Below are 14,693 nucleotides of genomic sequence, written 5' to 3' on the forward strand. Positions count from 1 at the left end.
GCAACTCACTGCCTTCCTGAAGACAAATAATGTATACAAAACACTCCAGTCCGTTTTTTTCCTGAACTTTCATGTGCATTAATAACAAACTTGTATGCCATCTGTAAATACAAATACAATTGTTAAATTACGAGCCTAGTTGGTTTAGCCATGGAAAAAGACAGGAACCTTCCCGCTAGCCATAACTGGCTGAGATAATGGATGGGCTGGACATGCTGAGAGATGAGTTCGGATTGGTCTGCCATGTAGCTCGCTTCTGTCTATAACATGAGATGCTCAGTTAGAACACACAGAAGGCTGTTGTGTAAAACACCTGTCTCCGGATTACATCTTCAAACTAAGGGCAACAATGGCATCCACGACATAGAGGGAGAAGCGCTCATCCATGTATATGGGTAAGATAGTCTAGATGGCTACATTTTCAGATATTACACGTTTCTAATTTTGTCAGAAAGTCGTTTTCATTTCAAGTTAAAGTGTTAGCTAGCTAGCTAACATTAAACCTAGTTGATTAGCTTTAGCTACCTGCAGATTCATGCATGTTGCATGATAGTGTGAGTTGGGATTATGGTTTATTGTTTAGCTAGCTACATGTCTAAATAAAAGACTCCACTATGTAAGTAACCATTTCACTGTACCGTTTACACCTTCTGTATCCTGTGAATGTGACAAATAAACTTTGATTTTATTTTATATAGTGTGTGTTTACCAGAGAATGTAATGTGAAGAACAACATGACTTGCACCAAAGTCAGATTAGGATATATACATTTACATTTACGTCATGTAGCAGACGCTCTTATCCAGATCGACTTACAAATTGGTGCATTCACCTTATGATAGCCAGTGGGACAACCACTTTACAATTTATTTTTTTATTTTTTTCAAATTTTTTAATTCTTAATTAATTAATTTTTTTGAGTATATTTTTAATTTTCATTTGTTTTATATATATATTTGTTGTATTTTTTAATTATTTTTCCCAAATTTTTGTTTTTGTCCTTCTACTGTTTAAAAAAAAATATTTTTTTTATACAGTTTTTTATTATAATGTTTTATTATTATTATGATTTTTTTATAATATCATATTATTATTATTCAGTCCTATAATGCAGTATCAACAGTAGTCCTAGACTATATCATATTATTATTATTCAGTCCTATAATGCAGTTTTAACTGTAGTCCTAGGCTATATCATATTATTATTCAGTCCAATTTACAGGAGCCTAGTATTTGATATTTGAGGTAGAAGTATGATGCATAGGCTTGTTGAAGCCAATTACAACAATGTTTACTGCCAAACAGGCTATTGAGAAAACACTGACTGCCTAACAAGCTATTGAGCAAACACTGATTGCCTAACAAGCCATTGAGCAAGCATTTAAAGTTAAATGGGTTCTCACGGACAAAATGCGTATCCGCCAATGAAAATCGTCAATATACTTGCATGTGACAGAATGCTCAATTGTAGCTGGTCCCATTAGATAACATGGCACATGTTAACCCTATGCCAACCTCTACAGGTGATACTGATCATATCCTGATACAAGTTCTTCATCAGCCTATGAAAGATCTTAGACTTTATATCCACCAACCAATGGCATTCCTTAAAATAGGTCAACCCTGGCCACCAGAGGGATATTTTAAACCTACAAATTCAGGGTTTCCTTGTTCCCTTGGTCTGTACCACAATGTTGTGTGCCAATATTGCACTGATGCGTCGTTGACTAAGCTACTTGCTACTACTAAAACTTAGACAACATTTTCACGTTTTAGCATTTGCATGACAGAATCACACAATTTTTGTTGATCAGTTTCACACACATCCATGTGCTTTTATGGGGAAAATATAAATGAGGTCCTTACACAACTTTATCGTTCATCATTTTTTTTTTTAAACAGAAGAACCTTCTGGATTTGTCAAATAGCATTCATGTAGGCTATTGTTATCAGAAGCTTCTTGGTGGCACACACTGCTATAGATAATGTACTGTAACCGTGGGTTACAGCCTCCCTCGCAGCAAGCTTTTTTTTTGTGAGGATAAAACTGTTCACTGCCGGTCCTTGATGCTCTATAATAATGCATAGCTACACGTCCATGTAATATATGCAATATGATTATTACGCAATATCAGTGTGTTTGTGTGCAAGGCTGAAGAAAGTGGTAGCTCCTTATTAAATTCATTCATAACCTTCATTTTCAACATTTACATTACATTTACGTCATTTAGCAGATGCTCTTATCCAGAGCGACTTACAAATTGGTGCATGTGGGATAACCACTTTACAATTTTTCTTTTCTTTTTTTTTCTTTCTTTCTTTCTTTCTTTCTTTGGGGTGGGGTAAGGGGGGGTAGAAGGATTACTTTATCCTATCCCAGGTGTTCCTTAAAGAGGTGGGGTTTCAAGTGTCTCCGGAAGGTGGTGAGTGACTCCTCTGTCCTGGCGTTGTGAGGGAGCTTGTTCCACCATTGGGGTGCCAGAGCAGCGAACAGTTTTGACTGGGCTGAGCGGGAACTATGCTTCCGCAGAGGTAGGGGGACCAGCACAACACAATAGCAGTGCTTGACTTGGGCCAGGAGCTCACCAGAACTGAGTACCGGCACCTCAAATGCTTGAGTTTCTTCACCTCTTATAGAATATTAGCTCAAACGTATTGTGGAGCTCCTTGCACCTAAATATAAGCAGTACCGGCACCCAAAATGAGTACCAGAACCTATTTCAGTCCAAGTCAAGCACTGCACACTAACACAATACATGTAAATCAACCCCTGCCACAATCTGCAACAATTACGTTGACGAGGGCACTTTGACCAGTCAGTCAAATACAGGCGATATCTGCTTTGATGATCAGAACACGACGTTGGACTGAGGTACTGTATGTTAAGGACGCTTCCATCCTTGAACAAGTCTTGGAACACATTCAACTACTTCAACGATTTTAAATGGCTGATGGACTTTGTGGCGGGATATAATCAGTCTCACCTGTAGAGGTTAGCATAGGGCTAACGTGTACCATGTTATCTAATGGGACCAGCTACAATTTAGCGTTTTGTCACATGCACGTAATTTGACCTATAGCAATACTATAGCCAGAACTTAGATTTACCATTGGGTTAGTTAGTGGGTGGGTGGGTGTTATCAGTCTGGGTGGGTGTTATCAGTCTGGGTGGGTGTTATCCGTCTGGGTGGGTTTAGTGGGTGGGTGTTATCAGTCTGGGTGGGTGTTATCAGTATGGGTGGGTGTTATCAGTCTGGGTGGGTTTAGTGGGTGGGTGTTATCAGTCTGGGTGGGTTTAGTGGGTGGGTGTTATCAGTCTGGGTGGGTGTTATCAGTATGGGTGGGTGTTATCAGTCTGGGTGGGTTTAGTGGGTGGGTGTTATCAGTCTGGGTGGGTGTTATCAGTCTGGGTGGGTGTTATCAGTCTGGGTGGGTGTTATCAGTCTGGGTGGGTGTTATCAGTCTGGGTGGGTGTTATCAGTCTGGGTGGGTGTTATCAGTCTGCGTGGGTGTTATCAGTCTGGGTGGGTGTTATCAGTCTGGGTGGGTGTTATCAGTCTGGGTGGGTGTTATCAGTCTGGGTGGGTGTTATCAGTCTGGGTGGGTGTTATCAGTCTGGGTGGGTGTTATCAGTCTGGGTGGGTGTTATCAGTCTGCGTGGGTGTTATCAGTCTGGGTGGGTGTTATCAGTCTGGGTGGGTGTTATCAGTCTGGGTGGGTGTTATCAGTCTGGGTGGGTGTTATCAGTCTGGGTGGGTGTTATCAGTCTGGGTGGGTGTTATCAGTCTGGGTGGGTGTTATCAGTCTGGGTGGGTGTTATCAGTCTGCGTGGGTGTTATCAGTCTGCGTGGGTGTTATCAGTCTGGGTGGGTGTTATCAGTCTGGGTGGGTGTTATCAGTCTGCGTGGGTGTTATCAGTCTGGGTGGGTGTTATCAGTCTGGGTGGGTGTTATCAGTCTGGGTGGGTGTTATCAGTCTGGGTGGGTGTTATCAGTCTGGGTGGGTGTTATCAGTCTGGGTGGGTGTTATCAGTCTGGGTGGGTGTTATCAGTCTGTGTGGGTGTTATCAGTCTGGGTGGGTGTTATCAGTCTGGGTGGGTGTTATCAGTCTGGGTGGGTGTTATCAGTCTGGGTGGGTTTAGTGGGTGGGTGTTATCAGTCTGGGTGGGTGTTATCAGTATGGGTGGGTGTTATCAGTCTGGGTGGGTTTAGTGGGTGGGTGTTATCAGTCTGGGTGGGTTTAGTGGGTGGGTGTTATCAGTCTGGGTGGGTGTTATCAGTATGGGTGGGTGTTATCAGTCTGGGTGGGTTTAGTGGGTGGGTGTTATCAGTCTGGGTGGGTGTTATCAGTCTGCATGGGTGTTATCAGTCTGGGTGGGTGTTATCAGTCTGGGTGGGTGTTATCAGTCTGGGTGGGTGTTATCAGTCTGGGTGGGTGTTATCAGTCTGGGTGGGTGTTATCAGTCTGGGTGGGTGTTATCAGTCTGCGTGGGTGTTATCAGTCTGGGTGGGTGTTATCAGTCTGGGTGGGTGTTATCAGTCTGCGTGGGTGTTATCAGTCTGGGTGGGTGTTATCAGTCTGCGTGGGTGTTATCAGTCTGGGTGGGTGTTATCAGTCTGTGTGGGTGTTATCAGTCTGGGTGGGTGTTATCAGTCTGCGTGGGTGTTATCAGTCTGTGTGGGTGTTATCAGTCTGGGTGGGTGTTATCAGTCTGCGTGGGTGTTATCAGTCTGGGTGGGTGTTATCAGTCTGTGTGGGTGTTATCAGTCTGTGTGGGTGTTATCAGTCTGTGTGGGTGTTATCAGTCTGTGTGGGTGTTATCAGTCTGTGTGGGTGTTATCAGTCTGGGTGGGTGTTATCAGTCTGGGTGGGTGTTATCAGTCTGTTCGTATTTTATCAGTCTGCGTGGGTGTTATCAGTCTGGGTGGGTTTAGTGGGTGGGTGTTATCAGTCTGGGTGGGTGTTATCAGTATGGGTGGGTGTTATCAGTCTGGGTGGGTTTAGTGGGTGGGTGTTATCAGTCTGGGTGGGTTTAGTGGGTGGGTGTTATCAGTCTGGGTGGGTGTTATCAGTATGGGTGGGTGTTATCAGTCTGGGTGGGTTTAGTGGGTGGGTGTTATCAGTCTGGGTGGGTGTTATCAGTCTGGGTGGGTGTTATCAGTCTGGGTGGGTGTTATCAGTCTGGGTGGGTGTTATCAGTCTGGGTGGGTGTTATCAGTCTGGGTGGGTGTTATCAGTCTGCGTGGGTGTTATCAGTCTGTGTGGGTGTTATCAGTCTGTGTGGGTGTTATCAGTCTGGGTGGGTGTTATCAGTCTGGGTGGGTGTTATCAGTCTGGGTGGGTGTTATCAGTCTGGGTGGGTGTTATCAGTCTGGGTGGGTGTTATCAGTCTGGGTGGGTGTTATCAGTCTGCGTGGGTGTTATCAGTCTGTTCGTATTTTATCAGTCTGTGTGGGTGTTATCAGTCTCTGTGTGTGTGTGTTATCAGTGTGTGTGGGTGTGTGTGTTATCGGTGTGTGTGTTATCAGTGTGTGTGTGTGTGTGTGTGTTATCAGTCTCTGTGTGTGTGTGTTATCAGTGTGTGTGTGTGTGTTATCAGTGTGTGTGTGTGTGTGTGTTATCAGTGTGTGTGTGTGTGTGTTATCAGTGTGTGTGTGTGTGTTATCAGTCTCTGTGTGTTATCAGTGTGTGTGTGTGTGTGTTATCAGTGTGTGTGTGTGTGTGTGTGTGTGTTATCAGTGTGTGTGTGTGTGTTATCAGTCTCTGTGTGTGTGTGTTATCAGTGTGTGTGGGTGTGTGTGTTATCGGTGTGTGTGTTATCAGTGTGTGTGTGTGTGTGTGTGTTATCAGTCTCTGTGTGTGTGTGTTATCAGTGTGTGTGTGTGTGTTATCAGTGTGTGTGTGTGTGTGTGTGTTATCAGTGTGTGTGTGTGTGTGTTATCAGTGTGTGTGTGTGTGTTATCAGTCTCTGTGTGTTATCAGTGTGTGTGTGTGTGTGTTATCAGTGTGTGTGTGTGTGTGTGTGTGTTATCAGTGTGTGTGTGTGTGTTATCAGTCTCTGTGTGTGTGTGTTATCAGTGTGTGTGGGTGTGTGTGTTATCGGTGTGTGTGTTATCAGTGTGTGTGTGTGTGTGTGTTATCAGTGTGTGTGTGTTATCAGTGTGTGTGTGTGTGTGTTATCAGTGTGTGTGTGTGTGTTATCCGTCTCTGTGTGTGTGTGTTATCAGTGTGTGTGGGTGTGTGTGTTATCAGTGTGTGTGGGTGTGTGTGTTATTAGTGTGTGTGTGTGTGTGTGTTATCAGTGTGTGTGTGTGTGTGTTATCAGTGTGTGTGTGTGTGTGTGTGGGTGTGTGTGTTATCAGTGTGTGTGTTCTTACTCTGTTGTGTGTGTGTTATCAGTGTGTGTGTGTGTGTGTTATCAGTGTGTGTGTGTGTGTTATCAGTGTGTGTGTGTGTGTGTTATCAGTGTGTGTGTGTTATCAGTGTGTGTGTGTGGGTGTGTGTTATCAGTGTGTGTGTGTGTGTGTGTGTTATCAGTGTGTGTGTGTGTTATCAGTGTGTGTGTGTGTGTGTGTTATCAGTGTGTGTGTGTGTTATCAGTGTGTGTGTGTGTGTGTTATCAGTGTGTGTGTGTGTGTGTGTGTGTGTTATCAGTGTGTGTGTGTGTGTGTGTGTGTGTGTGTGTGTTATCAGTGTGTGTGTGTGGGTGTGTTCTTACTCTGTTGTTGTGTACAGTTCTCCTCATCACTGCCATCCTTACAGTCGTCCTCTCCGTCACATCTGAAGGCACTGGGAACACACTGACCATTCCTACACTCCAACAGACCCTGGGACTTACAGGCTACGGAGAGAGGAGAGAGAGGGAACACACTGACCATTCCTACACTCCAACAGACCCTGGGACTTACAGGCTACGGAGAGAGGAGAGAGAGGGAACACACTGACCATTCCTACACTCCAACAGACCCTGGGACTTACAGGCTACGGAGAGAGGAGAGAGAGGGAACACACTGACCATTCCTACACTCCAACAGACCCTGGGACTTACAGGCTACGGAGAGAGGAGAGAGAGGGAACACACTGACCATTCCTACACTCCAACAGACCCTGGGACTTACAGGCTACGGAGAGAGGAGAGAGAGAGGGAACACACTGACCATTCCTACACTCCAACAGACCCTGGGACTTACAGGCTACGGAGAGAGGAGAGAGAGGGAACACACTGACCATTCCTACACTCCAACAGACCCTGGGACTTACAGGCTACGGAGAGAGGAGAGAGAGAGGGAACACACTGACCATTCCTACACTCCAACAGACCCTGGGACTTACAGGCTACGGAGAGAGGAGAGAGAGAGGGAACACACTGACCATTCCTACACTCCAACAGACCCTGGGACTTACAGGCTACGGAGAGAGGAGATGAACCAGAGAGAGGAGAGAGAGGGAACACACTGACCATTCCTACACTCCAACAAATGATAATATATACTTGTGATAACGTAGATGTGAGTAATGATAATAATAAGGATAATGTCATTAAAGGAGTGAATTGATAATGAAGTTGTGATAATGATGATAATGTTGACTTACAGCAGTTTAGTTCGTCGCTCTTGTCCAGGCAGTCATGATCTCCATCACACAGCCAGTCCCTGGTAACACATCTCCCATCCCCACAGCGGTGCTCTCTAACTGGGTCACAAACTGACACACAGAGAATAGACTATGAGACTTTACAGGTCTCTGCTTGTCTTTCTGGTCTCCACAGGACTCAACTGGTCTCTACTGGTCTCTGAAGGTCTCTACTGGTGTCTAAAGTTCTAAACAGGACTCTACAGAACTCTGCTATTCTCTACAGGACACTACAGGACTCTACTGGGATCTACTAGTCTCTACAGGACTCTACTGGGCTCTATAGGACTCTACTGGGCTCTACTAGTCTCTACAGGACTCTACTGGGCTCTATAGGACTCTACTGGGCTCTACTAGTCTTTACTGGGCTCTACTAGTCTCTACAGGACTCTACTGGGCTCTACTAGTCTCTACAGGACTCTACTGGGCTCTATAGGACTCTACTGGGCTCTACTAGTCTTTACTGGGCTCTACTAGTCTCTACAGGACTCTACTGGGCTCTACTAGTCTCTACAGGACTCTACTGGGCTCTATAGGACTCTACTGGGCTCTACTAGTCTTTACTGGGCTCTACTAGTCTCTACAGGACTCTACTGGGCTCTACTAGTCTTTACTGGGCTCTACTAGTCTCTACAGGACTCTACTGGGCTCTACTAGTCTCTACAGGACTCTACTGGGCTCTATAGGACTCTACTGGGCTCTACTAGTCTTTACTGGGCTCTACTAGTCTCTACAGGACTCTACTGGGCTCTACTAGTCTCTACAGGACTCTACTGGGCTCTATAGGACTCTACTGGGCTCTACTAGTCTTTACTGGGCTCTACTAGTCTCTACAGGACTCTACTGGGCTCTACTAGTCTTTACTGGGCTCTACTAGTCTCTACAGGACTCTACTGGGCTCTACTAGTCTTTACTGGGCTCTACTAGTCTCTACAGGACTCTACTGGGCTCTACTAGTCTTTACTGGGCTCTACTAGTCTCTACAGGACTCTACAGGACTCTACTGGGCTCTATAGGACTCTACTGGGCTCTACTAGTCTTTACTGGGCTCTACTAGTCTCTATAGGACTCTACTGGGCTCTACTATTCTTTACAGAATGCTACCAGTCTCTACTGGACTCTACTGGTCTCTAAAGTTCTCTACTGGTCTCTAATAGTCTATAACGTTTTCTAAAGGTCTCTACAGGACTCTACTGAGATCTACAGGACTCTATAGTCTCTACAGGACTCTACTGGGCTCTACAGGACTCTACTAGTCTCTACAGGACTCTACTGGGCTCTACTAGTCTCTACAGGTCTCCACATGACTCTACAGAACTCTACTAGTCTCTACATGACTCTACTGGGCTCTAAAGGACTCCACTAGTCTCTACAGGACTCTACTAGTCTCTACAGGACTCTACTAGCCTCTACAGGACTCTACTAGCCTCTACAGGACTCTACTGGACTCTACTAGTCTCTACAGAACTCTACATGACTCTACAGAACTCTACTAGTCTCTACAGGACTCTACTAGTCTCTACAGGACTCTACTAGACTCTACTAGTCTCTACAGGACTCTACTAGTCTCTACAGGACTCTACTAGTCTCTACTAGCCTCTACAGGACTCTACTGGACTCTACTAGTCTCTACAGAACTCTACTTGACTCTACAGAACTCTACTAGTCTCTACAGGACTCTACTAGTCTCTACAGGACTCTACTGGACTCTACTGGTCTCTAAAGTTCTCTACTGGTCTCTACTGAGATCTACTAGTCTCTACAGGACTCTACTAGTCTCTACAGGACTCTACTGGGCTCTACTAGTCTTTACAGGACTTTACTAGTCTCTACAGGACTCTACTGGATTCTACTAGTCTCTACAGGACTTTACTAGTCTCTACATGACTCTACTGGGCTCTAAATGACTCTACTAGTCTCTACAGGACTCTACTAGTCTCTACAGGACTCTAATAGTCTCTACATGACTCTACTAGTCTCTACAGGTCTCTACATGACTCTATAGAACTATACTAGTCTCTACAGGACTCTACTGGGCTCTAAAGGACTCTACTAGTCTCTACTGGACTCTACTAGTCTCTACTGGACTCTACTAGTCTCTACAGGACTCTACAGAACTCTACTAGTCTCTACTAGTCTCTACAGGACTCTACTATTCTCTACAGGACTCTACTAGTCTCTACAGGACTCTACTAGTCTCTACAGGACTCTACTAGTCTCTACATGACTCTACAGAATTCTACTACTCTCTACAGGATTCTACTAGTCTCTACAGGACTCTACTGGGCTCTAAAGGACTCTACTAGTCTCTACTGGACTCTACTAGTCTCTACTGGACTCTACTAGTCTCAACAGGACTCTACAGAACTCTACTAGTCTCTACTAGTCTCTACAGGACTCTACTAGTCTCTACAGGACTCTACTAGTCTCTACAGGACTCTACTAGTCTCTACAGGACTCTACTGGACTCTACAGGTCTCTACATGACTCTACTAGTCTCTACAGGACTCTACTAGTCTCTACAGGACTCTACTGGGCTCTAAAGGACTCTACTAGTCTCTACTGGACTCTACTAGTCTCTACATGACTCTACTAGTCTCTACAGGACTCTACTAGTCTCTACAAGACTCTACTAGTCTCTACAGGACTCTACAGAACTCTACTAGTCTCTACAGGTCTCTACATGACTCTACAGGACTCTACTAGTCTCTACAGAACTATACTAGTCTCTACAGGTCTCTACAGGACTCTACTAGTCTCTACAGGTCTCTACATGACTCTACAGAACTCTACTAGTCTCTACAGGACTCTACTATTCTCTACAGAACTCTACTAGTCTCTACAGGACTCTACTAGTCTCTACATGACTCTACAGAACTCTACTAGTCTCTACAGGACTCTACTAGTCTCTACATGACTCTACATAACTCTACTAGTCTCTACGGGACACGTGCATACGCACACATTGTGATATTGTTGTATGGTGGTATTAAACATTTTGTATTGTAGATAGGTAGTGGTGTAATAATGTTATATGATGTACTGTTTTGTATGTAATGTAAGTGTTTTAATATGTTTGGACCCCAGGAAGAGCAGCTGCTAACTTGGCAGCAGCTAATTGGGATTCCTAATAAATACAAATACAAATACTGGCCTGTACATGACTCTATTGGGCTATACTAGTCTCTACAGGACTACTGGACTCTAATAGTCTCTATAGGACACTACTAGTCTCTGCTAGTCTGTACAGGACTCTGTTAGTCTCTACAATTCTGTACAAGACTCTACTGGGCTCTACACCACTGGCACTGCATTGTCCTCTACTGTACTGGCACTCCACTGGTCTCTGAAGTACTCTACTGGTCTCTAAACGTTTCTAAAGGTCTCTACATGACTCTACTGGGCTCTACAGGACTCTACTAGTCTCTACAGAACTATACTAGTCTCTACAGAACTATACTAGTCTCTACAGAACTATACTAGTCTCTACAGAACTCTACTAGTCTCTACATGACTCTACTAGTCTCTACATGACTCTACTAGTCTCTACAGAACTCTACTGGGCTCTACAGGACTCTACTGGGCTCTACAGGACTCTACTGGGCTCTACTAGTCTTTACAGGACTACTGGCCTCTACTCTACTGGCCTCTACTCTACTGGCCTCTACTCTACTGGCCTCTACTCTACTGGCCTCTACTCTACTGCCCTCTACTCTAATGATCTCTACTCTAATGATCTCTACTCTACTGATCTCTACTCTAATGATCTCTACTCTAATGATCTCTACTCTAATGATCTCTACTCTAATGATCTCTACTCTAATGATCTCTACTCTACTGATCTCTACTCTAATTGTCTCTAATCTACTGGACTCTACTGGACTATTTTGGTCTCTGTTGGTATCAAATAGACTGTATAGTGTGTGTGTAGTGTGTGTGTGAGTATACGTGCATCCATGTCCCTCAGTGTGTGTGTATTCTGTGTGTGTGTGTGTGTTCTCACCACAGCTGTGCTCGTCGCTGAGATCTCCACAGTCATCGAATCCATCACACACCATAGAGAGAGACACACAGCGCCCCGTCCCACACCTAAACTCCTCTTCTTCACACACTGGGGGGGGGGGGGGGGGGGGGGGGAGAAAGGAAACCAAATTAGATTGAATTGACGAGTGATTCATTCATTCAACCTCCAGCTGTTTCTCTCCCTTTCTCTTTCTGTGAAGCATGAGTCAGTCAATAGACAGACAAGTCTTCAACAGCCACAACAGTTCCTCTCTCTGTCTATCAAATGTCTTCAACAGCCACAACACAGTTTCTCTCTCTGTCTATCAAATGTCTTCAACAGCCACAACAGTTCCTCTCTCTGTCTATCAAATGTCTTCAACAGCCACAACAGTTCCTCTCTCTGTCTATCAAATGTCTTCAACAGCCACAACAGTTCCTCTCTCTGTCTATCAAATGTCTTCAACAGCCACAACAGTTTCTCTCTCTGTCTATCAAATGTCTTCAACAGCCACAACAGTTCCTCTCTCTGTCTATCAAATGTCTTCAACAGCCACAACAGTTTCTCTCTCTGTCTATCAAATGTCTTCAACAGCCACAACAGTTCCTCTCTCTGTCTATCAAATGTCTTCAACAGCCACAACAGTTCCTCTCTCTGTCTATCAAATGTCTTCAACAGCCACAACAGTTCCTCTCTCTGTCTATCAAATGTCTTCAACAGCCACAACAGTTCCTCTCTCTGTCTATCAAATGTCTTCAACAGCCACAACAGTTTCTCTCTCTGTCTATCAAATGTCTTCAACAGCCACAACAGTTCCTCTCTCTGTCTATCAAATGTCTTCAACAGCCACAACAGTTCCTCTCTCTGTCTATCAAATGTCTTCAACAGCCACAACACAGTTTCTCTCTCTGTCTATCAAATGTCTTCAACAGCCACAACAGTTTCTCTCTCTGTCTATCAAATGTCTTCAACAGCCACAACAGTTTATCTCTCTGTCTATCAAATGTCTTCAACAGCCACAACAGTTCCTCTCTCTGTCTATCAAATGTCTTCAACAGCCACAACAGTTCCTCTCTCTGTCTATCAAATGTCTTCAACAGCCACAACAGTTCCTCTCTCTGTCTATCAAATGTCTTCAACAGCCACAACAGTTCCTCTCTCTGTCTATCAAATGTCTTCAACAGCCACAACACAGTTTCTCTCTCTGTCTATCAAATGTCTTCAACAGCCACAACACAGTTTCTCTCTCTGTCTATCAAATGTCTTCAACAGCCACAACAGTTTATCTCTCTGTCTATCAAATGTCTTCAACAGCCACAACAGTTCCTCTCTCTGTCTATCAAATGTCTTCAACAGCCACAACACAGTTTCTCTCTCTGTCTATCAAATGTCTTCAACAGCCACAACACAGTTTCTCTCTCTGTCTATCAAATGTCTTCAACAGCCACAACAGTTTATCTCTCTGTCTATCAAATGTCTTCAACAGCCACAACAGTTCCTCTCTCTGTCTATCAAATGTCTTCAACAGCCACAACAGTTCCTCTCTCTGTCTATCAAATGTCTTCAACAGCCACAACAGTTCCTCTCTCTGTCTATCAAATGTCTTCAACAGCCACAAGAGTTTATCTCTCTGTCTATCAAATGTCTTCAACAGCCACAACAGTTCCTCTCTCTGTCTATCAAATGTCTTCAACAGCCACAACAGTTTCTCTCTCTGTCTATCAAATGTCTTCAGCAGCCACAACAGTTCCTCTCTCTGTCTATCAAATGTCTTCAACAGCCACAACAGTTCCTCTCTCTGTCTATCAAATGTCTTCAACAGCCACAACAGTTTCTCTCTCTGTCTATCAAATGTCTTCAACAGCCACAACAGTTCCTCTCTCTGTCTATCAAATGTCTTCAACAGCCACAACAGTTCCTCTCTCTGTCTATCAAATGTCTTCAACAGCCACAACAGTTTCTCTCTCTGTCTATCAAATGTCTTCAACAGCCACAACAGTTTCTCTCTCTGTCTATCAAATGTCTTCAACAGCCACAACACAGTTTCTCTCTCTGTCTATCAAATGTCTTCAACAGCCACAACAGTTTCTCTCTCTGTCTATCAAATGTCTTCAACAGCCACAAGAGTTTATCTCTCTGTCTATCAAATGTATTTTATTTCCACAACACCGTTTCTCTCTCTGTCTATCAAATATATTTTATTTCCACAACACCGTTTCTCTCTCTGTCTATCAAATATATTTTATTTCCACAACACCGTTTCTCTCTCTGTTTATCAAATGTCTTCAACATAGGGGCACCCTATATCCATTAGGGGAAACAGCGCCCCACAGCGTATTGTAGTTTAACTGTTTAAAGCTGAACATTAGGGGAAACAGCGCCCCACAGCGTATTGTGGTTTAACTGTTTAAAGCTGAACATTAGGGGAAACAGCGCCCCGCAGCGTATTGTGGTTTAACTGTTTAAAGCTGAACATTAGGGGAAACATCGCCCCACAGCGTATTGTAGTTTAACTGTTTAAAGCTGAACATTAGGGGAAACATCGCCCCACAGCGTATTGTAGTTTAACTGTTTAAAGCTGAACATTAGGGGAAACAGCGCCCCACAGCGTATTGTGGTTTAACTGTTTAAAGCTGAACATTAGGGGAAACAGCACCCCGCAGCGTATTGTAGTTTAACTGTTTAAAGCTGAACATTAGGGGAAACAGCGCTAGCAGCGTATTGTAGTTTAACTGTTTAAAGCTGAACATTAGGGGAAACAGCGCTAGCAGCGTATTGTAGTTTAACTGTTTAAAGCTGAACATTAGGGGAAACAGCGCTAGCAGCGTATTGTAGTTTAACTGTTTAAAGCTGAACATTAGGGGAAACAGCGCCCCACAGCGTATTGTGGTTTAACTGTTTAAAGCTGAACATTAGGGGAAACAGCACCCCACAGCGTATTGTAGTTTAACTGTTTAAAGCTGAACATTAGGGGAAACAGCGCTAGCAGCGTATTGTAGTTTAACTGTTTAAAGCTGAACATTAGGGGAAACAGCGCCCCGCAGCGTATTGTGGTTT

At 44.1% G+C, this 14,693-nt stretch overlaps 1 protein-coding gene across 1 annotated transcript in view; it reads right to left on the reverse strand.

Annotated features, from left to right (window-relative positions):
- corin (corin, serine peptidase) overlaps window positions 1-11,708 on the reverse strand; it is a 42,047-nt gene extending 30,339 nt beyond the window's left edge. The window contains exons 1-3 of the mRNA XM_084190502.1: window positions 11,637-11,708; window positions 7,595-7,705; window positions 6,720-6,842 (exon numbers count right to left, since the gene is read on the reverse strand). Of these exons, the coding sequence (XP_084046628.1) occupies window positions 6,720-6,842; window positions 7,595-7,705; window positions 11,637-11,691 (289 nt within the window). The 5' untranslated portion in view covers window positions 11,692-11,708. The remainder of the gene's footprint in view (window positions 1-6,719; window positions 6,843-7,594; window positions 7,706-11,636) is intronic.
- Window positions 11,709-14,693: the final 2,985 nt, after the last annotated feature.

The sequence above is a fragment of the Coregonus lavaretus genome (assembly GCF_964263955.1).
Source record: "Coregonus lavaretus genome assembly, contig: HAP1_SCAFFOLD_328, whole genome shotgun sequence".
Taxonomy (NCBI): Eukaryota; Metazoa; Chordata; class Actinopteri; order Salmoniformes; family Salmonidae; genus Coregonus; species Coregonus lavaretus.